The sequence below is a fragment of the Xyrauchen texanus genome, chromosome 22, assembly GCF_025860055.1.
Source record: "Xyrauchen texanus isolate HMW12.3.18 chromosome 22, RBS_HiC_50CHRs, whole genome shotgun sequence".
In the NCBI taxonomy this organism is placed as follows: Eukaryota; Metazoa; Chordata; class Actinopteri; order Cypriniformes; family Catostomidae; genus Xyrauchen; species Xyrauchen texanus.
Genome location: NC_068297.1, coordinates 1,654,293 through 1,680,909, shown reverse-complemented (window position 1 = coordinate 1,680,909; position 26,617 = coordinate 1,654,293). Strand labels below are relative to the sequence as shown.

General features: G+C 40.1%; 2 protein-coding genes across 2 annotated transcripts; both read left to right on the top strand.

Moving 5' to 3' along the window:
• Positions 1-8,305: 8,305 nt before the first annotated feature.
• LOC127662278 (zona pellucida sperm-binding protein 3-like) lies at positions 8,306-10,627 on the top strand. The gene is made up of 8 exons (XM_052153409.1): positions 8,306-8,842; positions 8,919-9,037; positions 9,477-9,580; positions 9,647-9,824; positions 10,049-10,166; positions 10,243-10,328; positions 10,396-10,487; positions 10,554-10,627. The coding sequence occupies exons 1-8, from the start codon at positions 8,306-8,308 to the stop codon at positions 10,625-10,627; spliced, it is 1,308 nt and encodes a 435-aa protein (XP_052009369.1).
• Positions 10,628-22,617: 11,990 nt separating this feature from the next.
• LOC127662277 (zona pellucida sperm-binding protein 3-like) lies at positions 22,618-25,823 on the top strand. The gene is made up of 9 exons (XM_052153408.1): positions 22,618-23,154; positions 23,231-23,349; positions 24,304-24,407; positions 24,474-24,651; positions 24,868-24,985; positions 25,051-25,136; positions 25,204-25,295; positions 25,361-25,423; positions 25,663-25,823. The coding sequence occupies exons 1-9, from the start codon at positions 22,618-22,620 to the stop codon at positions 25,821-25,823; spliced, it is 1,458 nt and encodes a 485-aa protein (XP_052009368.1).
• The last annotated feature ends 794 nt before the right edge of the window (positions 25,824-26,617 follow it).

The following is a 26,617-nucleotide window of genomic DNA, read 5'->3' as shown; positions in this document are numbered from 1 at the left end:
ACCTAGCATGTCAAGGGTTGCACCTTCCTCCTTTTTCCTAGCTAAGTATTGTTTGGCTAAAAGTATTTCCTCTGATCTTAGCTGTAATGGGTAGTGTATGTCTACATTTGCTATAAACTCTTCAGAGAGGAATTTGGCAGGCCTGGATACTTTTCATGAGATTACAACTGTTAATCAGAAGGTCATTGGTTTGAACCCCACAGCCACCACCATAGTGTCCTTAAGAAAGGCACTTATCTCCAGATTGCTCTGGGGGGATTGTCCCTGTAATAAGTGCACTGTAAGTCGCTTTGGATAAAAGTGTCTCCCAAATGCATAAATGTAAGATTATCTCCCACACCGGAGAACTGCTGGTCAAGCTCTTCAAGCATTCTATCAAGGCAAGGAAAAAACAATTACCTTTTCAGATTTTCTGCACTACTGAGTTCAGTGCTTTGGCCACAAGATGATTCTAACACATAGTCATCCATCCTCTTCTGTTTGTGTCTTGGACCATCAGATGGCACCTGGATGTGATTGGACTCACATATTGTTTTTGCTTGGTGGTACAGGTCTCCAGCCATATTGTCAGTGCGCTTTGCTGCAAATGTATCATAGAATGCTTCTTTGAACTCAACTGCTTGTACCAAGTCCACAATCTCACTTTGAAGATATTTGTGCAATTCAGATCTGTTTGAAAGCATGCTCTGGAACATTAGCAACATATAGACTGCAGGAAACCTGCACAGCTTTGCCCTGAGTCCTATTGCCATTGGTGGTGAAATATTCTCGAGGGTCTCTTAGACAGCTGAGAAATTATTCAGCATGACATCAACAGAACCCAGCTGACATGACCATCTGGTCTTAGAAAGATGAACGAGCTCACTTTTCTGCAAACCAAGTTGTTTCTGTACATGAATGAACTTATTATGGTTGGCAAGAGACATGCTGGATAAAGAGTACACACACTCTACTGTGTCAAAGAATTCACTGGCTTCTGTGACTGCTTTGCAGATGTAACATAAAACCAGGTTAAGTTCATGTGCAGTGGACATATATTGCTTCTGGTTGCTTCCAACTACACCGCTCATAACTGACGAGCCAGCATAAGCTTGAGCCACACACTGCAGGTTCTCATGGCCATTTGACACCAGCATTCAGTGATGGACTCTGCATCAAACCCTCTCAGCTTGTTGGCCTCATCTGCCATTACAGAAAACATTTGAGCTGCTATAACTTCTTAAATAATTGTTGCTGTGACCTCTTGGGAGCAGCTTTGGATCATCTCATTTTGAGAGACTGGAGACAAAAGAATTTGCTGATAGAAGGAGCCTTGTAATTTTGGTGGAATGGATCAAATTGTGCAAGGAGGTTCATGATCTTGCAAAAGTTACCCTGGTTGTTACTTGACTCTGTCTCATCATGGCAACGATAGTGTACAGCCTGTTTCCCTAAACGTGCAGTCACTGCCACTATGCGTCAGGTACTCTTGCCTCTCCTGAATCTCACTCACATTTGCAGCTTGCATTTTATCTACAATGTCTCCATGCTCGAAACTAGTCTTCTAACACTTCCAAGACATCAGTGTGACTTTGTGGATTGCAGTTTGTACATGGAATGATTCCAGAACTCTCTTCCAATTTGTGTACCCTAAAGTAATTAATGCATCCTGGTTGTTTCTGCTGTGTTGTCTTCCATAGATTCTACAGGAAAAACAGAATACTGCACTTCTCTCAAACGAGTTTTCAAGCCAATCAAAGAATTCAAACCACTTGTGTTGAAAGGCACTTTTTTGCAATCCAAAACGTTTGAGGAGATATTGAGGTAGCTTTACATGTTTAGGGCCTGTGTCCCGGTCTCCTAAATCACTATTGGTCCACTAATGGTTGCCCCTGCCTTCTGCTGCTCTAGGTCTTTAACTTGCCTGCTGCTCTAATCTGCCCTCACTCTTGTCTCATCTGCAAAGTAGCAAAGTAAAGATGCAATATGTCAGTAGGTACTATACTCATACAGGGAAACACAGAGAAAAATTAGTTGGCCACGGGCCACCTCCATCAAATTTCTTGCTGCCTCTGCCTGAGTTTCGTCGACAGTCTATCAGTCACATGCACAAGATAGACCCCAAGTGGTGCTCAAGCACCCGCATTCTTTCAGTCGGTGATTGCCCTTTCTGCAAGTAATTTCTTATTTTTATAGTTTTTTATTTAAATTTGGCCCTTGGCATCGATTCTCACTTAAAAGTGTGCCCGACATCTGCATTAAGTTGTAATTCTGCGAGACCACACAAGCCCCTGCCCCACCCCTCCACACAACATTGACGTCTACCTGACCAGCCTTCATTTATGACAGACAGGTCAGGATAATGTTTGCCCTAAACTTCGACATTGTTTGCCATTGCTGTGAAATTAAATAACTAAAAAAATCTCCATAGAGCCAGCATAACTTAACAATAAGCAAGCTAATCAGGCGTTGGCTCAAAATAGCATCGTGCAGGTTTGGAAATGCCCCCAAAATTCAATATTTGAATTGCTCCTGTTTAAGCAGTTTTTCTTTTTATATTGCTAACACAACAGTCAATCCTCTGTCCTCTGTGGTGAGCGGAGGCTCGATCACCTGACTTATCACCTGATGACATCAGAAAGAAATACTCTTTTGGAAATTTTTGGTCATACAGATAAGAGTATGACATCGTTCGAAACTATAAAGGGTTTGCTTTAATTTGTGTTCACTCACAATAACAGCAAAACTTTGTGGTTTTGTAAAATAAAGAAATCAAACAGGATGCACTTTCTACTTAATCATGTTTGCTGTTTGTTAACTATATATGAACACATTAGCTGTTTGTTAGATATATTTGGAATATCGTAGTGGTCCCAAAATTCCCTGGTCCCTCTAATTTGTCTCATGTGCCCGGTCAGGTTACAGCCATGAGTCTGTGCCTCTGAAATCTTCCGGAAGGGAAGAGAAAGAACAACAACCCACAGAGTGTCTATATTCAATCTGCTCAGAGTTTATAACAGCAAGCATAATATTTATACCTTTCATAGAACAAAGAACAACCAATAGAAAAGGGACAGCAAGGCTTGCATGCTCAAGGACAAGAAATTGTTGATACCGGAATAGTACAGGAACAAAATCATATATGGCAGTCCTAGATATTTGTTACATCTATAACAGATATTTAGCTCACGAAAAAGGAGTATGTGCTCGTTGAAGCACAGAACATTCCAAAAGAGGATAAGATAAGAGAAACTAACATATCTACTGAAGGTCATGCACTCTTTTGAGCGTGTGGTGTGCTTCTGTGGTTAGTACACATACAGACACACACACATACATACAGAGTTAGATGTCAAACTAAAGACAGCGTGTACAATTTATATATCTCACATTGCCCCCTTTGATCCAAAAATGATCACAATCAGATTAAACATTGTACCATGCTAAAAACCTTTACCATGGGAATTTTAAACCCTTGTATCTTCTTCGTTCATTCTTAGGGATAGATAAGTAGCAAGAGGTGGTCTTACCACTAAGCTAATAGAGCTGGAAATCATTCGTTTGATTAAAGCCATAAAACAAGGCCATAGGCAGGCGATGATTAAAAATACAAGCAAAATGCAGAATATGACCATTAAGTAATGTTCAATTTTATAAATGAATGCCCAAAAACCTGAAAAGAAATCAACATCCCCACTGGCGCGGTCTTGTGACCTCTTTACTATTTCAGAAATTTTTTTAGTTGTTAGGGACACTATGACTTCCCACATGTGGTGGACCTAGGGCTCCTGCGTTTTAATAGCCACTGAAGCTGCATGTTCAGCTCCTCCAGTGGGGTCGCACTCAGCAGTTACATGTCGGTCCCTCCTCTGGTGCTATTCAGGACTGCTGTTCGGGTCACAGCTATGACCGTTGCCGGACCTTGGTATCGTGGTTCCTCAGTCTTTGTTGGTTTCAGTCTGCGGATTAGGACCTGCTGATTTGGAACAAATGGGTGAGTAGGCTTGTGTTCTGGTAAGGGAAGAGAAAGAGAAACCTCACCATTAATGCTGTTTATTGTTTTTACTAGGGAGTCCACATATTGCTTGATCACCATGTCACCTGTGGAGAGAAAGCCAGCACGACCTTTGACCCACGGGATTGGGAAAGGTCTACCCATTAGTATTTCAAATGGAGACATTTACATTTACATTTACATTTATGCATTTGGCAGACGCTTTTATCCAAAGCAACTTACAGAGCCCTTATTACAGGGACAATCCCCCTGGAGCAACCTGGAGTTAAGTGCCTTACACAATGGTGGTGGCTGTGGGGCTCGAACCAGCATCCTTCTGATTACCAGTTATGTGCTTTGACCACTAAACCACCACCATTCCATTTTAGTTACACTTGATGGTGTCATCCTGAGTTCAGTAAGAATGGCAGGAAGCACATCTACCCAAGTCCTACCTGTTTCCGTACATGCTTTGTTCAACCTATCTTTTAATGTACAGTTCGTTCGTTCCACCACACCCGCCGATTGGGGGTGGTATGGAATGTTAAAATGCCAATTAATGTTGAGGTCTTTTGCTAGGAGCTGTGTCACCTTTGATGAAAATGGTGTATCATTGTCACTCTCTATCACTGTTGGTATACCAAATCGAGGAATTATTTCCTTTGCCAATACTTTTACCACCGTTTTAGCATTTTCCCTATCACATGGGAATGCTTCTATCCATTTTTGAAACTCTGTCTACTATTACAAGGAGTAATTTCAGATTTCTGCATTCTGGCATGTGAGTGAAATCAATTTGTAGATGTTGAAATGGTGCCTCAGGATGTGGTATGCTTTCATGTGATGCTGGTTTGTGTTGGTGGTTTCGAGCGCATGTCAGACATGAGTCTAATATTGTGTGCACAGCTGCTCTGACGGCGTGTATGCAGTAATTTTGATTGATGGAATGGATTACTTTCTGTTTTGATGCATGAGAAAGGCCATGATAATGTCTGCATAGTATCACTATTGCGGTTTTTGGCAAGGCCAGCTGGCTTTGCTTGTCTCTCAGAAGTCCGTCCGGACTGTCCTGAACTTCCTGGTCTGATCAGTGAGCGAGGTCTATGTCTGTGGGATTCCCTTGTAACACCTTTATGTCTAGACCTTGAATTAGCATGCTGGCCATAAATTGCACTTCTCCCTCCTCTGTTCCGTATGGGCTATTTATTACCTCTTTCGCTGCCCATTTCACCCCCTCGTCGGCTAATCTGTTTCCTTTAGCCTCCCCTGTCTGCCCCGGAGTGTGACCTGCCACTTTAACCACAGCTAACTTTTTGGGCAGCTGTGCTGCCTTTAGTAGTTCTGAGACCAAATTGTGATGTGAGATAGGTTTTCCTTCTGCTGTTTCGAAATTTCTTGAGTCCGATAATTTTGCGAAGTCATGCACTACCGCAAATGCATATTTCGAGTCAGTATGAATACTAACAGTTTTGTCTTTTGCCAATCGTCATGCCCTGATCAGTGCAAACAGCTCAGCTGCTTGTGCTGATTTGTATGGTAGTGAATACGCCTCAATCACGTTACCTGGAAGTTGTATTACCGAGTATCCACACCAATATACTGAGTCATTTGGTTTTGAGCATAACCTTTTAATTGAATGTTGATCAGGTTAGCTTTTATAATTAAATATCATTACACCTGCAATCTCTCGCTACCAGAGATCACCATTTCCTGAGTACTAACTACTCACAAACTACATTTCCCACAATCCTCCTCTATTTAATTACTGTCCCACCTGCTTCATATTAACTCTGCATTGAATGTGGGAGAACCGGTCATTTAAATAGACAAAGTCTTGTTTACCTGTCAACATTTCTGAGCATTTGTTCCCATTACCGGGTTACCCTTTTTTTTGACTCATGCCTGTTTATTTAGATTTCCCAGCCTGCTTGTGAGTATTTTGAGCTATTGCCTCTGTAATGGATTACCCCACAGTCTATCGGATAAACTTTGTTTGCCTTTCTGGACTGTAACCTTGTGTACCAAACTCTTGCCTGCCTTTAGTTTACCCTTTTATTTGCTACATTGTTTTACTGTTTTTATTTTTAATAAAGCTGCTTACTGATCTTAACACTTCTGCCCCGGCGTCTTCGTAAGTGTTTGCTTCAGTCAATAAATCGACAGCCCTAATGTATATTTAAACACACCTCCCTAACCTAACACTTTAGCCTAAACCTAACCAATAGTGTTTTAAAATATAAATGAGACATTTAAAAAATACATCCTTACCAAATCAACGCCTAACTTAACAAAGAGTGTTTTAAAATACTGTATATATGAGAAGTTAAAAAGACACTTATATTATCAATGCCAAAATCTGAAAATGCAAATGTGGAATGACTCTGTAATGTCACGTGCCAGATTGAGTTCACGGGTGGACTTGAACCGGGGTCCTCAGACTCTGTCCATCCGTGTTAGAATGTGTGTGTGAGTATGTATGTATGGATGTGTGTATACATACATACATCCATACATACATACATATGAAATATCAGTATTGGGTAGAAAAATAGGTTTAAACAGGTTTAAAAAATATAATTTTCTGACTATTATTTCATATATCAAGTTTTATATGGTTAAGCTGTATTATTTGTATAAAAGGGCTGTCGAACAAAAATGCTTATTATACTATTCATTGCTAAACTGCATGTTTGACATGCATTACAAAAAATAACTTGGCTTAGGTGATATTTTGCTTAATGAAGTTTAAAAGTAACGCTTCAAAGTTTAACGAGACAAACTATAATGTTGGTCTGACAAAACATTGTCTGAAAGTTTCAAATAGTTTTAAATATTTCACGTTAGACATTTGTACAGGTTTTCCAGTAATAAAAAATGAAAGAAAAAAGAGAGCATGTTTAAGCAGATTTAAGGCTTGTGTGTATATTTTGACAGCTGAAGTTTGAAATTATGAACATTGAAAAACAGACTCTTAACTCATTTTAATATTCTGTCAATGTAACATAGTCTAGGGGATTTGTGGACTCTTTGAAAAGGCTTAAATGATGCCTTCACGGGGCTTTCGATTGAAGTATGACAATGGTAGCCAAGCTGTAAGGACGTTCTAAACTGAATTTCCCAATAAATGACCAAATGACCACTATTTTTGAGCCCCACACTTTTCAGCCCTTCGAAGCTCTCAAAATGGAGGGTAAAGCCTTTGATGAAAAAAGGGTGTAGGGATGATCACTGCTAAATGGAACGGACTCCATCATTCAGATGAGTTAGAAAAGATAGCAGCGCGAGCGCCAAACTCTTGCGTAGATACTGTAGGAGCCTTCTGTACTTGTTAAATCCTTCAATATTTAAAGTGTTTGATGAAGCTAAAATATTTCATAATTTATAATGAAACCTGTAAATATATGCATTTTTTGGCCGTTCAGCGAACGTGTTTCGGTTGAGCGGATTCTTTACCACATCTGGACTGAAAGAAACAGAACAGGTATTAAAAGTAAATGAAAATAGATCTCAACTTTAAAAGAAAATTGGACAGGAGATGGGCTCAAAGAACACCCCAGGGCCATTGCCAGTCATAATCCACCCCTGGACCCCACTATGCTAAAGGTTTGAGAAAATCTAAGGGGGGCAATGCCCTCCCCAACACCTTGAATCACACTTAATGATGAAAATATACAAGTGCCATGGTTTTAACATGGTACACCATGCTATAAACATGCTATATGTTAAAAAAAATATATGGTAACAAAAAAACATTTTGTAAAAAGTTTTGTATTAATTGTAAATTAAATGTATGCCAAAGTGGGTTAAAACTGACACTATTCTGGGAATTATAATTTTTTGTTGTAGATCATTTAATATGTAAATAATTCATTTCAAATGTACAATTCCACTGCATCATAACTTTATTACACATTTAATTAAAAATACAAGAATTTTGAGATTTATGACTTAGTACCTGACCAAGTAGAGACTGTTTCTGTGCTGCTACGCTCCACACATTTTCATCACCTTTATTCTTGTTAATCGTTATGGTTTCACCTGCTTATTCTCTATCTATTTTAATGCAAATAAATCCTCTCATCTAAAATTATAAAGTTCTCAAACAGTTCACAGGCCAGCTGCATATATGTAACATCATCTCCAGCCTGATTCGGATATAGGCTACGGTCTTTCCATATTGTCATTTGTTAATGCTTGAACTCTGCAAGTCCAGAGTAGAATTAATTTAATTAATTAAGCTGAAACGGGAGGAGACACCTTAATTCAAAGCTGTATTTAATGGCCCAACCTATCAGTGGTGTGTACTGAGGCATTGTGTGCAGGTTTGCCAAAATGGAGCTCAGTCAAGGTGCAATTGTGGTTCTTGTGTGTGCTGTTTTTGGTCTGTGCAGTGCATGGAACAATTTGGGACAATTTAAAGATCCCAAATCAGACCTGGCGTCTTCATTCAGAGGTCCTGTTTCTTCAACTGCTGGTCTTTGGAATCCTCAACAGATAGCTGCTCCATATCAGGGTGCTTTGAGTGGTGATTCCAGAGGACTTGTGCAAGAGCCTCTTGGTGTTCAGTCCAAGCAGCTAATGCAAGGTCCAGTGAAGCCATTGGACTGGAGATATCCTGTTGTTCCTGAAGTACTGAGTGATTTGGCAGTGGATTTTCAGTTGAGGCAGCCTATTACTCCTAGCAGTGTAGCTGTTCAATGTGGAGAGCGAGCGGTACTGATAGAAGCAAAGCGAGACTTGTTTGGTAACGGTCTCTTGATCCAGCCATCTGGCCTTACTTTGGGAGGATGTTCTGCAGTTGGTGAGGACTCTGAATCTAAGGTTCTCATCTTTGAATATGAGCTACAGGACTGCAACAGTGTGCTGATGGTGAGAACTCCGTACATTACTCTTGTTTGCTGTAGTCGAGTATGAACGTCTGTGTAACCCCACTCCTTTTTGACAGATGACTGAAGATGCGCTTGTCTACACCTTTGCCCTTACTTACACCCCTGAGCCATATGTTGGAACTCCAATTCACAGGGCTAATAGTGCCAACATTGGCATTCAGTGCCATTATTCAAGGCAAGTGGTTTTTGTAGCTTTCATCTCCAGGTCATTGTGACTTCTAAGGGATGTGTTACTGTAGCTTGTAATCGGGCTTTATTTGAGCATCAGACTTTGTGTAAAACGTGTTCCTTGATACAAATTCCAATTTCAAGGCGACTGTTCATTTGATGGCAGAGTTGGTCAAGCTACTTGCAATTTAACATTGGAGCCTACATGCTAACTGCTATGTCTCTGGTAATGTGCTAAAGCCACATGATAAGGTTTATGGTTTGACCAACCATTTCAGAGGCAACTGGGATCTTCTGCTACCTGGACTAAGGAGTCACCATGAGGATTGGGCATTCCAAATAGAGGGGGGGGGAGAAATGCTCTAGCTTAAGTTTGTACTTTTAGCGTACTGTATGTTGCACAAGCTTCTCAACTTAACCACATGGCAATGCCTCTTAAACTTCAGGTTTCACAATGTGAGCAGCAATGTCTTGATGCCAGCATGGGTCCCTTTTGCTTCCATGGCGTCTGGGGAAGAAGTCTTGGTTTTCTCCTTGAAGCTCATGACTGGTTAGTATTTCATCCAAATTCAGCTTTGTGACATTGGCTGTATCCTAAATGTGGTTTCTCTTGCAGATGACTGGTCCTTCCAGAGGCCTTCCAACTTGTACTTCCTGGGTGACCTTCTTCATTTTGAAGCCTCTGTGATTTTGTTCAATCATGTTCCTCTACGTGTTCTTGTGGACAGTTGTGTGGCCACTCCATTGCCTGATGTGCAAGCTCAGCCGAGATATTCCTTCATTGAGAATCATGGGTAAGATCAGTTCTTATTAAAGTTGCATCAGTTAGTTCTAGAAGCTAATGCTTGGCTGCCAGGTTTGGAAGGGTGTTTAGGCAAAGGTGTTGGATATCTGTCTGACTCCAAACAAGCCCAATTAATGCAGTTTAACCTCTACAAATGTTGGCAACTGGGTGGCTTGTCTTGGTGACTACATGCTATCCTTAATTGCTTTGGCTAATGCCACCGTCTGTCTTTAGGTGCTTCATGGATGGCAAGTCTACAGGTTCCAATTCCTACTTCCTGCCTCAATCTCGGACTGACAAATTACAGTTCCAGCTCGAGGCATTCCTGTTCCAGCAGGGAGACAATCCCTCTGTATGTAGGAATTGGATAATCATTTTTTTTTTATTTTTTTTTACTCCCAGTTTTATAACTTCTGTTGCTTTTGCAGATCTACATCACATGCGTTCTGAAGGCCACTCTTGCCTCCACCCCCACTGATGCCCAGCGCAAGTCTTGTTCCTTCTATTCCAATGGGTAAGCTTCTTGCCATGTGGAGTTTTGATTAAGCTGAAGGTGCAGTGTCTGATCCTCTTAATTGCAGGTGGTTTGCTGCTGATGGCAATGACCAAGTTTGTGGCTGTTGTGACTCCACGTGTGGATCAGACAGTTTAAGTGCCCCTGCTGGCTATGGAGGTTGGTAGAATGCATTTCTAAGGTGTCTCTAAAAGAGGGGCTGCTTAACTTGGTTTTCTCTTCTAGGTCCTCAGTGGGAAGGAAAGGCCACCTTTGGTCCCATCGTGGTTCAACGGCAGCAGAAGACTGGTTTTCAATAAAACTGGCAATATTGGCCATTTTGCTTTACTCTGTCTGGCTTCATGTATTTCATGTGACTAGTTATACTAACTCCTGGTGTACTTCAGTTTGTAGTATAACTGGTTTGAGTATGAAATGTGATCCCATTTGTTCTTGAGATCCCACTTACCATCAGGCTGATTATGCCATGTTTAGTTACTTTCACTTTCTCCTGTTTGGTGCTTCTCTGTGCATATTGCCCTCTACAGGGCAGGGAGGAGAATTTGATAAGTGACTTTCATTGATCCATTTCTCTCCACCTATCCTACCACTTCAGAAGATATCTGTTTGACCAGGAGTCATCTGGATTACTTCATGTTCCCTTTAGTGGCTGTTGGCACCCCTTGCATTGTATGGACCTACAGAGATGAGAAATTCTTAATCATGTGTTCTGCTAGGAGTCCTACACATCTGGGATGCCAGGCGGATGAGTTGATGAAGAATTACAATTTTGGGGTGAACTTGTGTTGGTTTTTTTTTTTTATAAACTCCAGAAATTGTTCCGTTACAGGTACCTCACTGTAAACTTCGATTTTTTTGCTTTTCTTGAGTCTGGAAAAATAAATGGTCATAAAAGAAATTCTGTCACTTGAGCTACACTTCTCTTCCTGACAAATTCCACTATGTTGGCTGTATAATAAAATAGAACGCACAAATGTGGAGTGACAATGAGTTTTCAAAGTCCAGCCAAAATGCACAAGTCACAGCTTGATTTGGCATATATGTACTGAGACAAAGTCAATTTGTTTTGGAAAAGTTTGTAAAGGCACAATCCTAAAAAATGTTTCTTAATAACTAATGCATTACATTCTTTGGGCAGAAGAGTTAATTATTGATAAGCCAAAACAATACATAGTTTACAACCATATTATTGACCAAAAGCATCCATTGGCAATACAGTTCAATAGTTTTGCCAGTGAATTTGTCAATCAGTTTGAAATTTATTATGAGGGCTTGTTTAAGGACCCGTTAATGTACACCTGTGTCAGCCATGCTTGTGTAGCGTCTCCGGTGTGTTGCATCAAACATAAAATTGTCATTAATGTTTAATACTTGGAACACATCTTGAGATCCCTTAGTTTGAATTTGCACTCCCAAGTGGCTCCATATTGTAATATTTGTCTGTCGTTCCTGGTATCTCCCTCCTTGTACTATTTATTGTCTGTCTGTGCTTTTTCTGGTTTCTTCATCTAGTACTCTTTCCTAGTGTCTCCATTATATTTCACTCTTGCTGTTAGTCCCTGTCTTGTGTCTGGGTTGCCTCTTTCGGAGGGGGTAGTATCAGACTGCATCTTGATTTGAATTTGGCAAATCTATCAATAACCACACCAGGCTCTGTCAACTACAGCATATATTTCAATGGACAGAACTGCCAGGTGATTAAGTCTATCCTGGTCCATAGTGCTCCTTAGCCATGTATGTAGACATCGGAGGGAACTGCTCACAGGAATGCTTCGTGCCACCTGAGGAACAGGTTTTAAATGAGGAACATGTCAGAGTCGAGCAGCCTGTATACACCTAGCATGTCAAGGGTTGCACCTTCCTCCTTTTTCCTAGCTAAGTATTGTTTGGCTACAAGTATTTCCTCTGATCTTAGCTGTAGGCAAGGCAAGTTTATTTATATAGCACATTTCATACACAATGGTAATTCAAAGTGCTTTACATAGAAGAGATTAAAATAAAAAAAATAAAATAAGAATAATTGAAACAGTTTAGAATATAAAATAAGTACAGTACAAACAGTCGGACACACCGTGGCACAGTGCTCATTCAGTAAATGCACAGCTAAACAGATGTGTTTTGAGTCTGGATTTGAATGTGACTACTGTAGGAGCACATCTGATCTCTTCTGGAAGCTGGTTCCAGCTGCGGCTGGCATAAAAGCTAAAAGCAGACTCTCCTTGCTTAGAGTGAACCCTTGGTATTTCTAGCTGATGTGATCCTAATGATCTGAGTGATCTGTTGGGTTTATATTCAGTGAGCATATCTGCAATATATTGAGGTCCTAGCCCATTGAGTGATTTATATACCAGCAATAATACTTTAAAATCAATCCTAAATGTAACTGGGAGCCAGTGTAAAGACCTGAGGACTGGTGTGATATGTTCATATTTTCTGGTTCTGCTCAGAATCCTGGCAGCAGCATTCTGTATGAGCCGCAACAGTCTTATGGTCTTTTTGGGAAGGCCAGTGAGGAGTCCATTACAATAATCCACCCTGCTGGTGATGAAAGCATGCACAAGTTTCTCTAGGTCTTGACTGGAAACAATGCATCTAATTCTTGCAATATTTTTTAGATGATAGTATGCTGATTTAGTTATTGCTTTGACATGACTACTGAAACTGAGGTCTGACTCTAGAGACATACCAAGATTCCTCACTTGATTTTTAGTTGTTTGACCCCTAGCGTCAAGGTATGCATTCACCTTGAGAACTTCATCTTTGTTTCCAAACACAATGACTTCAGTTTTGTCTTTGTTTAACTGAAGAAAGTTTTGGCACATCCAACTGTTAACTTCATCAATGCAATTGGCACAGGGAGTCAATGGGGCTGTAATCGTTAGGTGATAGGGCTAAGTAGATCTGTGTGTCGTCTGCATAGCTGTGGTAAGCAATTTGGTTCTTTTTCATTATTTGGCTCATTGGGAGCATATACAGGTTGAACAGGAGTGGTGCAAGAATTGAGCCTTGAGAGACTCCGCATGTCATGGACGTCCACTCAGACTTATGGTCTCCTATACTCACATAATAACCTCTCCTTTCTAAATATGACTTGAACCATTTTAGGACCATCCCAGAAAGCCCCACCCAGTTTTCCAGCCTGTCAAGAAGTATGTTGTGATCGACAGTGTCAAATGCAGCACTGAGGTCGAGTAGTACCAGTGCTGATAATTTGCCTGTATCAGTATTTAAGCGAATATCGTTTATTATCTTTATGAGCGCTGTCTCTGTGCTATGATGCGATCGGAAACCAGATTGAAAATTGTCAAAGTATCCATTTGATTTCAAGAATTTGTTCAGCTGATTGAAGACAACTTTTTCAATGATCTTGCCTATGAAAGGAAGATTTGAGATCGGTCTATAGTTGCTTAATAAGGTCTTATCCAGATTGCTCTTTTTCAAGAGGGGCTTGACAACTGCAGTTTTCAGGGAGTTTGGAAAACTCCCAGAGAGAAGTGAGGATTTTCTCACTTCTAGGAGATCTGCTTCTAAACAGTTGAATACACTTTTGAAAAAAAGATGTGGGAAGTGCATCAAGGGCGCAGGTTGATGTTTTAAGGTGCTCTACGGTTTCTTCCAAAATTTTGCCATCAATTTCTTTGAAATCAGACATAGTAACTACTTTCTCAGGTTGTGGTTTGATTTATCTGACCCCAGCACAACTCAAGGATGTGCTGATCACCTTTCTGATATTATTGATTTTTCCAGAGAAGAAAGAAGCAAACTCTTGCACTTGCTGTCTGAGAGCATTTCACTGGGAATCTGGCTTGGGGGGTTTGTCAGTCTCTCTACAGTCGCAAAAAGAGTGTGTGTGTTGTTTAAGTTGCTGTTTATAATATTCGAGAAGAAAGTCTGTCTAGCTTTGCCTAGTTCCATATTAAAAGCATGGATGCTGTCTTTGTAGATGTTATAATGGACTACAAGTTTTGTCTTCCGCCACATGCGCTCTGCTTTTCTGCATTGTCTTTTCATATTTTGCACTGCTGTTGAGTTTCTCCAAGGTGCTTTTTGTCTGCCACTCTTCTTCCTGACTTTCACAGTTGCAATATCATCAATTACACTTTTAACTTTTGAGTTAAAAGAATCAAGGAGAAAATCAACAGAGTCAGCAGATATACTTGGTGTTAAAGATATAGCCTTCATAAATGTACACTTGGATTCTCATTTAGGCATCTCTTCTTGACAGACACAGATCTAGCTTCAATGGCAGGAGAGATCAATATATCAAAGAAAATACAGAAATGATCAGACAGTGCTACATCATTAATAACAATCGATGAAATTTTTAGACCCTTACTGATAAGTAAATCTAGAGTGTGTCCATGATTGTGTGTGGGTCCATGTACATGCTGAGTCAGATCAAAAGATTTTAAAACAGTTTTGATTTCTTTTGTCATATTGTTTCCTGCATTATCTATGTGACTGTTAAAGTCTCCAGCAATGGCAAAACAGTCAAACTCTGAGGTAATTGTTTATAACAGTTCTGTAAAGTCCTCAGCAAAGGCTGGAGAGTATTTTGGAGGCCTGTAAATAATGATAAGTAAAATGCGTGGAGCACCTTTTAACTCTTTCCCCGCCAAACACAGAATTTTCCGGGTATCCGTGTTTTAGGTAGTATACGGTAAGGAAGACCCGCGCGCATGTTTTGAAAGAGTAGGCAACTCTTTGATCAAAGAAACAGACTGCGATCGTCTCAAACGTGAAGTGGAACACCATACTAATACTAAAGCACTTGTTTGATAAAAATGCCTTTTTCTCAGCTTTTTTTCCGAAATGTTGTTTTTGACAAAACCTACCTCTGTTCAAGTGGCAATAAAAAAAGAACAAATGAAGATAAAATTTTGCCTAAAAGCAGAGGCTCAGATCTTTATTTTGATATATAGCATCTTCATATATTCATGGAAGAAAATATTCTGCGGGCCATTAAAGTTTAGCGAAAATCATCAAAAACCCTGGCGGTGGCTGGCAACTTTTTTTTAAAAACGCTGGTGGGGAAAGAGTTAACACACTACCCAGATATTCGAAAGACGGGTAATTCCCAAATGATATTTGCTTACATTGATAGACATCTTTAAAAAGAGCAGCTAAACCCCCATCTCTCCTACCTTCTCTGCAGACACTCAAATAAGTAAAGTTAGGAGGGGATGTTTCATTAAGGACTGTTGCACTACAGCTGTCTTCTAGGCAAGTTTTATTTAGAAACATAAAATCCAGGATGTATGTGCTTATTAAGTCGTTGACTAGAAGTGATTTATTTTTAAGTGAGCGGATGTTTAAAAGTGCTAACTTGTCCCCTCAGCAATCTTAGTTTGGTGTGTAATAGGCACCAGATTAGATGGGTTTGCTGTATGGCTTTTGAAGGCCTTAGACTTTCTATCATGTAGTCGAACAGCAATAGAGAAAGATACAGGCACACTGGGTTCCCACTTGTTTTGTAAACATTTGAGAAAGTTACTGTTATCGTAGCGGAGACCCGACACATATCACTGAGAGCTGGTATCAGTTGTTTTTGGATCACCTCGAGCAGATGGAGGAGGGTGTGAGCCCTTGCGTTGTGGCAGAGGTCGAAGAGCTCTCACAGGAGGAGGGGGAGGGCGAGCTGGGCCCGCAGGTGTTTGAGGGGCCTGACGTTTTTTGCTTGATATCTGGGGGCTTGCAGCAAAAGAGTGGGATAGTTTGGTTCCAGCATACACCAGTTCTTCCATTTTCTCTGAGAAGCACAGATGTGGAGATGCTGGAGAGAGGGATAATGTGTCTGGTGAGAGGGGCTGTTGCTCTGGTGTTATCCGAGGCTGTAATATGCTGTCCTGGTTTTTCTGGGTGTTTTCCAGAAAGTCGTCCTTGGGTGCTGAATCTTGGAGCAGTTCTAATATGTCACAGTCTGTCTGTGGTGAACATTGTGGGCAGGGCTCAGATGAGATTGTGTCCATGAGCAGAAATTGTTGTGGCTGAGTGGTGTTATCATTGTCCTTGTGTGATCTGTCAACTGTATGTCCATTCAGGTCCTGAAGTGAAGTCCTGTGGTCATTCATACTGTGTCCAGGTGTGTGTGTGCCATTCAGATTGAGTGGATTGGCACACACTGCAGAAGGATGATTGAGGGAGAAGTAGATATTGTCCTTTAGCACTCTTGAACCAAGTTTGTTTGGGTGGTGGCCATCCTGTCGAAACAGTTGCCTCTGACTCCAGAAAAGATTGAAGTTGCCAATGAAGTCCTTTTATATTGCAGGTTTTTTGCAGCCATGTATTAAGCCCAAGCAACTGTGAAAACCTGTTTGTTCCTCTTGCTGGAAGTGGTCCACTGATGAATGTTTGAACTTTCTGTCTTTTAAGTGTTTCAAAAAGTTCATTGAAATCCTTCTTAAGGAGTTCTGACTGCTCTTTATGAATATCATTCTTCCCCACATGAATGATGAGTCGATTTGCAGTCTAATGTTTCATCAGAATGTTATGAAGTTCCCTGTTTACATCCGAAGTTGTTGCTTGTGGAAGGCAGCATGTAGTTGTATCCCTGCTGCTAATGTTTCTGATTATGGAGTCACCCACTATCAGAGTCCTGGGCCCGGCTGCGCTCTGTGCTGAATGCCGGTGTCTGCTTGACCTTGAGCGCCAGTTGGCATCAGTGTTAGCTACTGGCTGATTCAGTCTGTGTTCGATCACATTCATCACGTTTGGGGATTCCTCATTCATTAATACTTCAAATCTGTTCTCAAGATGTACAGGCGTGGTAGGAAACCAGTGTTTGCAATCCTTGTCAGAGCCGTATCTGTGGTAGAGGATGCTACTGCGGCAATATGAGATGCTCGTGACAATCTGATGTCTCGAGTGCCTTTTGGTCTCGCTCCCTGTTTTTGCCATCGATTTGTAAGTCTATCGGCTTGTTTCTCTACACTCAGTATGGCCTGTCGAGGAGCACTAGATTCATGGGACTCACCGGCTGTTCATAGAAGGCTTCTTTGAACTCAACTGCTTGTGCCAAGTCCACAATCTCACCTTGAAGATATTTGTGCAATTCAGATCTGTTTGAAAGCATGCTCTGGAACATTAGCAACATATAGACTGCAGGAAACCTGCACAGCTTTGCCCTGAGTCCTATTGCCATTGGTGGTGAAATATTCTCGAGGGTCTCTTAGACAGCTGAGAAATTATTCAGCATGACATCAACAGAACCCAGCTGACATGACCATCTGGTCTTAGAAAGATGAACGAGCTCACTTTTCTGCAAACCAAGTTGTTTCTGTACATGAATTAACTTATTATGGTTGGCAAGAGGCATGCTCGATAAAGAGTACACACTCTAATGTGTCAGAATTCACTGGCTTCTGTGATTGCTTTGCAGATGTAACATAAAACCATGTGCAGTGGACATATATTGCTTCTGGGTACTTCCAGCTACACCGCTCATAACTGACACGCCAGCATAAGCTTGAGCCACACACTGCAGGTTCTCAAGGCCATTTGACACCAGCATTTGCTCTTGCTTCAGTGATGGACTCTGCATCAAACCCTCTCAACTTGTTGAGTCCTAGGGAACATTCCTTTAATGTGCCATCAGGTGAAACATATCACACATGCTGCAAGCTGTTAAATCTGTGGCCTCATCTGCCATTACAGAAAACATTTGAGCTGCTATAACTTCAACAATTGTTGCTGTGACCTCTTGGGAGCAGCTTTGGATCATCTTAGCCTTGTAATTTTGGAGGAATGGGTCAAATTGTGCAAGGAGGTTCATGATCTTGCAAAAGTTACCCTGGTTGTTACTTGACTCCGTCTCATCATGGCAACGAAAGGGTTTCCTTAAAAGTGCAGTAACTGGCACTATGCAACAGAGGTACTCTTGCCTCTTCTGAATCTCAGCTCACATTTGCAGCTTGCATTTTTTCTACAATGTCTCCATGCTCTAGACTAGTCTTATAAATCTTCCAAGACATAATTGTGGCTTTGTGGATTGCAGTTTTCTCATGTACATGGAATGATTCCAGAGCTCTCTTCCAATTTGTGTACCCTAAGCTAATTAATGCATCCTGGTTGTTTCTGCTGTGTTGTCTTCATTAGATTCTACAGGAAAAACAGAATACTGCACTTCTCTCAACAGAGTTTAAGCCAATCAAAGATTTCAAACCACTTGTGTTGAAAGGCCCTTTTTTGTTATCCAAAACTTTCGAGGGGATATTGAGGTAGCTTTACATGTTTAGGGCCTGTGTCCGGGTCTCCTAAATCACTAATGGTTCGACCAGTTTCCCCTGCCTGCTGCTGATCTAATCTGCCCTCACTCTCGTCTCATCTGCAAAGTAGCAAAGTAAAGATGCAATATGTCAGTAGGTACTATACTCCTATAGGGAATCATAGAGAAATATGAGGCGGCCACCTCCATCAAATTTCGTGCTGTCGATGAATCTCAGGCAAGCAGTCACATGCACAAGATATAAAATATTAATACATTTACTTTCAGTTTACTTTCTTTGGTATTATCCACTTATTTTTTATTTTTTTTCAAAACACAGGCTCATATTTCATCATACATTTATACACTATTCTTGCAACAAAAATTTCTAGCTTAACCAACTCATTTTTCTTCATTTTTATAACGTTCAAAAATCTTTTCTTTTAAATCGTTTCCTAAATTGTTTTATATTTGGACATTCCTTAAGCTTCTCATTTAAGTTGTTCCACAGTTTCACCCCTTGTATGGAAACACAAAAACGTTTCTTCCTACTATGTACCAATAATGGTAGTATGAAATTTAGTTTTCCTCTCAACCCATGTCCTCCTCCTCTCCAAATAAATAACTTTTGTACATTTTGAGGTAAATCATTACCCTTTGCCCTATATAGAATTTGCAAAGTCTGTAAATCCACCACATCATTACATTTTAGTAATCTGGAATCCATAAAATATGTATTGTATGATCTCTAAAACAACCCCATGAATGATCCTTAAAGCTCTCTTCTGTAAAATGACAATTGGCTGAACTGTTGTGACGTAATTATTTCCCCACATTTCTACACAATAAGATATGGCAAAACCAATAAGCAATAGAGCATCTGTAACCACTTCTGATTTAGAACTTGCCTTGCTCTCCCAATTATTGCTATACTCCAAGAAACCTTACTCCTGACATGACTAATGTGAGGTTTCCAGTTCCCTTTATTGTCAATTATGACTCCTAAAAATGTTATTTCAACAACCTTTTCAATGTTCACTCCATCCAACTTTATTTCAATTTGCAAATTATTTCGACCATTACCAAACATCATTAATTTTGTTTTCTTTAAATGTAATGATAATTTATTTGTATCAAACCATAATTTAATCTTCTCTAATTCCTTATTTGTCTCCTGTACTAGCAACTGAAGATCATTGCCAGAGCAAAAAATATTAGTGTCATCTGCATACAACACTAATTTCAGTACTTCTGACACTTGACATAAATCATTAATATAAATAAGAAACAATTTCGGGCCTAACACCGCCCCCTGTGGGACTCCACAAGAAATTTCCAGGCATTCAGAAGAATAATCTCCCAATTTCACAAACTGCTTTCGCTGAGTCAAATAACTTTTTATCCAGTCTAATACCTTTCCTCTTATCCCATATCTCTCTAATTTCCATAACAAAATTTCATGATTAATGGTATCAAACGCCTTTTGTAAATCAATAAATATTCCAATAGTATGCATTTTGTTATCTACAGAACTCCTGTTTGAGCTGTTTTTTTTTAATATTTATAACAGTCAATCCTCTGTGCTCACCGGAGGTGCGATCACCTGACTTTTCCATAGATATCATCAAATTAAAATACTCTGTAATTTTTGGTCATACAGATAAGAGTATGACATCATTCGAAACTATAAAGGGTTTACTTTAATTTGTGTACACTCACAATAACAGCAAAACTTTGTGATTTTGTAAGATAAAGAAATCAAACAGGATGCACTTTCTGCTTAATCATGTTTACTGTTTGTTAACTATAAATGAACACATTAGCTGTTATGCTGTATTTAATTTAATGTTGATCAGGCTAGCTTTTTTAATTCAATATCGTTGCACCTGCAATCTCTCCTGAACACCACAAGAGGTCACCATCTACTGAGTACTAACTCCTCACGAACTACATTTCCCACAATCCTCCTCTATTTGATTTCTCTCCCACCTGCTTCATATTAACTCTATGTAAATAACCAGTTCTCTCACATTCAATGCTGTAACCTTGTGTACCAAACTCTTGCCTGCCTTTAGTTTACCCTTTTTTTTGCTACTTTGTTTTACTGTTTTTATTGTTAATAAAGCTGCTTACTGATCTTAACACTTCTGTGCCGGCGTCTTCACTACAAATATGCTATAAATGGATAATTGTCATTTTCTTCAATCATCTAAAATATGTTGCTTGTAAGTGTTTGCTTCAGCCAGTGGAAGGCATGGTACTAATGTATGTGTGCACATGATCAGGATGGTACCACCTCATTTGAGCCAGGAAAACCCTGATACTGAATCATTTATTCTGCTGCTGCTTTAAATTAAAGTTAAATGTAGAGCCTAGGAAGCAAAGTAAAATTTGTATGCTTTTGCATATTATGAAGATATTTTTTTAGTAATGATTTTGACTAAAAAATGCAATCCTGCAGGTACCTGACTTATTCTAAAAGTGTCTTATTTAAAATAATAGTTTTTTTAATTTATGTAAATTACACAAAAGACGAAGAAAATTGTTCAATTAAACCTATAACTACTAGACACCGTCATATTGACCGCACAGGACTTCTAATGTTAATCATTCCCGCGGTTGATGGTTGCTTAGCAACGGTTATTCTTTGACCGAGACAAACGTTGCTAACGGTCTCGAGCGCTATCGCTAATTTGCTCACAAATATAAATTGTTAGATTAAATGGGCTGATCAGTACAATGGTTGAATGGACTAGAAGTGTCCAAACTGAATGAAATCTCTTATTTGGGTAATTTTTTTTCAATTGAGACTGAGATTATAGAGTTTAGAATCTAGTAGACACTGAATTCCGGTAGTTCCAGTTTTAATGATAAACAAAGAATACTATACTTTTAAAAATAATATACATAGGTTTACATATTTTGTCACTAAAAGGGAACCGTTTTAGATTTAAACACCTTTCTTGTCGTGTGTGTGTTTGTGTGTGTACACAATCTAACCAGCAATGTTCTAGCGAGGTGGGTTATATAATTTAAGTTAATTGAGTTGTTTCGTGTTCTCCCAAAGAATTACTTACTTTTAACCGTTGTTCTGCTGAGCCCTAAAGCTTCTTTCACACTGACAGCGACAAAACTACCTCATACCATTAATTTTCAACTAGAACTGGCGACTTCCGGCAACACGAGCGACGTTGGTGACCGGATGTGGGTGTGTCCAGTGACGCAAAGTTGATAAATGTTTAACTTTATGCAAATGAAGAGCGATTTTCGCTTGCATTTGTCAGGACTTTTCCTTATTATTGTCCGGGAGCATTGCGATAGATTGCGTAATTTTGTTTTAACGCGTTATTTTTAATAAAATTAATCGCACTGAATTAACGTGTTAAATCGACAGCCCTAATATATATTTAAACACACCTCCCTAACCTAACACTTGAGCCTAATGGTACTCCAAGACACTTAAAAGAATACAATGCTATATGTCAAAAAATATATGTAACAAAAAAAACATTTGTAAAATGTTTTGTATTAATTGTAATTTAAATGTATGCCAAAGTGGGTTAAAACTGACACTATTCTGGGAATTATAATTTTTTGTTGTAGATCATTTAATATGTAAATAATTAATTTCAAATGTACAGTTCCACTGCATCATAATTTTATTACACATTTTATTTAAAAATACAAGAATTTTGAGATTTATGACTTAGTACCTGACCAAGTAGAGACTGTTTCTGTACTGCTACGCTCCACACATTTTCATCACCTTTATTCATGTTAAACGTTATGGTTTCACCTGCTTATTCTCTATTTTAATAAAAATAAATCCTCTCATCTTAAATTATAAAGTTCTCAAACAGTTCACAGTCCAGCTGCATATATGTAACATCATCTCCAGCCTGATTGGGATATAGGCTACGGTCTTTCCATATTGTCGTTTGTTAATGCTTGAACTCTGCAGGTCCAGAGTATAATTTAGTTAATTAATTGAGCTGAAAGGGGAGGAGACACCTTAATTCAAAGCTGTATTTAATAGCCCAACCTATCAGTGGTGTGTACTGAGGCATTGTCTGCAGGTTTGACAAAATGGAGCTCAGTCAAGGTGCAATTGTGGTTCTTGTGTGTGCTGTTTTTGGTCTGTGTGGTGCATGGAACAATTTGGGACAATTTAAAAATCCCAAATCAGACCTGGCTTCTTCATTCAGAGGTCCTGTTTCTTCAACTGCTGGTCTTTGGAATCCTCAACAGATAGCTGCTCCATATCAGGGTGCTTTGAGTGGTGATTCCAGAGGACTTCTGAAAGAGCCTCTTGGTGTTCAGTCCAAGCAGCTAATGCAAGGTCCAGTGAAGCCATTGGACTGGAGATATCCTGTTGTTCCTGAAGTACTGAGTGATTTGGCAGTGGATTTTCAGTTGAGGCAGCCTGTTACTCCTAGCAGTGTAGCTGTTCAATGTGGAGAGCGAGCAGTACTGATAGAAGCAAAGCGAGACTTGTTTGGTAATGGTCTCTTGATCCAGCCATCTGGCCTTACTTTGGGAGGATGTTCTGCAGTTGGTGAGGACTCTGAATCTAAGGTTCTTATCTTTGAATATGAGCTACAGGACTGCAACAGTGTGCTGATGGTGAGAACCCCGTACATTACTCTTGTTTGCTGTAGTCGAGTATGAACAACTGCGTAACCCCACTCCTTTTTTACAGATGACTGAAGATGCCCTGGTCTACGCCTTTGCCCTTACGTACACCCCTGAGCCATATGTTGGAACTCCAATTCACAGGGCTAATAGTGCCAACATTGGCATTCAGTGCCATTATTCAAGGCAAGTGATTTTGTAGCTTTCATCTCCAGGTCATGGTGACTTCTAAGGGATGTATTACTATAGCTTGTAATCGGGCTTCATTTGAGCATCAAACTTGTTCCTTGATACGAATTGCAATTTCAAGGTGAGTCTGTTCATTTGTTGGCAGAGTTGGTCAAGCTACTTGCAATTTAACATTGGAGCCTACATGCTAACTGTAATTAGCCTTACTGTTTGAGTTGCCCTTAAAATATTTGGCTACTCCACAAGCTGCTAATCGGTAGCTAGCTAACTTGACTGTAAGGAGATATTTTAAGATCTGAGAAGTTCCATTGAGACAAAGTGAATATTAACTTTATAAAAATGCAGGGGCTCAAGTAAATTTGTTTATTTTAAGTGGTACATTTTCCATGTAGACATGGCTTTTAGCTGACATCTCCACACCATTTGGCAGCCATATTAGTTAATATCCTTGGATTATTTATTTTTTCGAAGTATAGATTCTTCTTGAATGAGGAAATGTAACTCCGCAGGCATTGGCGCTGACTACCACACCTGGAGTTGCGAGTTCGAATCCAGGGTGTGCTGAGTGACTCGACCAGTCTCCTAGGTAACCAAGTTTGCCCGGTTGCTAGGGAGGGTAGAGGCACATTGGTTAACCACCTCGTTTCTATAGTGATTTCTCGCTCCTTGGATTGCTTTGAGTTCTGCATCGACACAGCTGAGAATAGCGTGGGCTTCCATATGCGCTATGTCTCCGGTAACATGCTAAAGCCACGAGATGAGGTGCATGGATTGACCAACCATTTCAGAGGCAACTGGGATCTTGTGCTACCTGGATTGAGGAGTCCCCATGAGGATTGGGCATTCCAAATAGGGGAGGGGGGAATGCTCTAGCTTGAGTTTGTACTTTTAGCGTACTGTTTTGCACAAGCTTCTCACCTTAACCACATGGCAATGCCTCTTAAACTTCAGGTTTCACAATGTGAGCAGTAGTGTCTTGATGCCAGCATGGGTCCCTTTTGCTTCAATGGCATCTGGGGAAGAAGTCTTGGTTTTCTCCTTGAAGCTCATGACTGGTTAGTATTTCATCCAAATTCAGCTTTCTGACATTGGCTGTATCCTAAATGTGGCTTCTCTTGCAGATGACTGGTCCTTCCAGAGGCCTTCCAACTTGTACTTCCTGGGTGACCTTCTTCATTTTGAAGCCTCTGTGATTTTGTTCAATCATGTTCCTCTACGTGTTCTTGTGGACCGTTGTGTGGCCACTCCATTGCCTGATGTGCAAGCTCAGCCGAGATATTCCTTTATTGAGAATCATGGGTAAGATCAGTTCTTATTAAAGTTGCATCAGTTAGTTCTAGAAGGTAATGCCTGGCTGCCAGGTCTTGGAAGGCAAAGGTGTTGGATAACTGTCTGACTCCAAACAAGCCCAATTAATGCAGTTTAACCTCTACAAATGTTGGCAACCGGGTGGCTTGTCTTGGTGACCACATGCTATCCTTAATTGCTTTTGGTAATGCCACCATCTGTCTTTAGGTGCTTCGTGGATGGCAAGTCTACAGGTTCCAATTCCTACTTCCTGCCTCAATCTCGGACTGACAAATTACAGTTCCAGCTCGAAGCCTTCCTGTTCCAGCAGGGAGACAATCCCTCTGTATGTAGGAATTGGATAATGTTTTATATATTTTTCTTCCAGTTTTATAACTGTTGCTTTTGCAGATCTACATCACATGTGTTCTGAAGGCCACTCTTGCCTCCACCCCCACTGATGCCCAGCGCAAGTCTTGTTCCTTCTATTCCAATGGGTGAGCTTCTTTCCATGTGGAGTTTTGATTAAGCTGAAGGTGCAGTGTCTGATCCTCTTAATTGCAGGTGGTTTGCTGCTGATGGCAATGACCAAGTTTGTGGCTGTTGTGACTCAACGTGTGGATCAGGCAGTTTAAGTGCCCCTGCTGGCTATGGAGGTTGGTAGAATGCATTTCTAAGGTCTCTAAAAGAGGGGCTGCTTAACTTTGTTCTTCTCTTCTAGGTCCTCAGTGGGAAGGAAAGGCCACCTTTGGTCCCATCGTGGTTCAACGGCAGCAGAAGACTGGTTTTCAATAAAACTGGCACTATTGGCCATTTTGCTTTACTCTGTCTGGCTTCATGTATTTCATGTGACTAGTTATACTAACTCCTGGTGTACTTCAGTTTGTAGTATAACTGGTTTGAGTAGGAAATGTGATCCCATTTGTTCTTGATATCCCACTTACCATCAGGCTGATTATGCCATGTTTAGTTACTTTCACTTTCTCCTGTTTGGTGCTTCTCTGTGCATATTGCCCTCTACAGGGCAGGGAGGAGAATTTGATAACAGACTTTCATTGATCCGTTTCTCTCCACCTATCCTACCACTTCAGAAGATCTGTTTGACCAGGAGTCATCTGGATTACTTCCATGTTCCCTTTAGTGGCTGTTGGCACCCCTTGCATTATATGGACCTACAGAACTGAGAAATTCTTAATCATGTGTTCTGCTAAAATTCCTACACATCTAGGATGCCAGGAGGATGAGTTGATGAATTAAAATTTTTGGGTGAACTTGTTACTGTTTTTATAATTAATATCTTTTAAAACTCCAGAAATTGCTCCGTTACAGGTACCTCACTGTAAACTTCATTTGTTTTTCTTTGCTTTAGTCCGGGAAAAATAAATGGTCATAAGAAATTCTGTCGCTTGAGCTACACTACTCTTCCTGTCAAATTCCACTATGTTAGCTGTATTATAAAATAGAAAGCACAAATGTGGCGTGACAATGAGTTTTCAAAGTCCAGCCAAAATGCACATCCGTTTGATTTGGCATAAATATATGATACTTCAGTACTGAGACAAGCCAATTTGTTTTGGAAAAGTTTGTAAAGGCAATCCTAAAAGGGTTTCTTAAAATATCACTAATGCATTCATTCTTGGGGCAGAAGAGATCATTATTGATAAGCCAATACAATATATATAGTTTACAACCATATTATTGAACAAAAGCCATCCATTGGCATACAGTTCACAGCAATCCATTTCGCAAGTGAATTTGTCAATCAGTTTGAAATATGAGGGCTTGTTTAAGGACCCGTTAATGTACTCCTGCGTCAGACATGTTTGTATAGCGTCTCTGGTGTGTTGCATCAAACATAAAATTGTCAATGTTTAATACTTGGAACACATCTTGAGATCCCTTAGTTCGAATTTGCACTCCCAAGTGTTTTGAACGTAACGTATGTTTGTTGTGCTACCTGAAGGTTTTTGTTCACTGT

What these genes read in the sequence shown, in the direction of transcription:
- LOC127662278 (XM_052153409.1), top strand. Translation starts at nt 8,306, where the DNA reads ATGGAGCTCAGTCAAGGTGCAATTGTGGTTCTTGTGTGTGCTGTTTTT. An exon ending in ACTGCAACAGTGTGCTGATG is followed by an intron (nt 8,843 to 8,918) that starts GTGAGAACTCCG and finishes CCTTTTTGACAG; the next exon opens with ATGACTGAAGATGCGCTTGT. An exon ending in CTCCTTGAAGCTCATGACTG is followed by an intron (nt 9,581 to 9,646) that starts GTTAGTATTTCA and finishes TTTCTCTTGCAG; the next exon opens with ATGACTGGTCCTTCCAGAGG.
- LOC127662277 (XM_052153408.1), top strand. Translation starts at nt 22,618, where the DNA reads ATGGAGCTCAGTCAAGGTGCAATTGTGGTTCTTGTGTGTGCTGTTTTT. An exon ending in ACTGCAACAGTGTGCTGATG is followed by an intron (nt 23,155 to 23,230) that starts GTGAGAACCCCG and finishes CCTTTTTTACAG; the next exon opens with ATGACTGAAGATGCCCTGGT. An exon ending in TCAACGGCAGCAGAAGACTG is followed by an intron (nt 25,424 to 25,662) that starts GTTTTCAATAAA and finishes TGCCCTCTACAG; the next exon opens with GGCAGGGAGGAGAATTTGAT.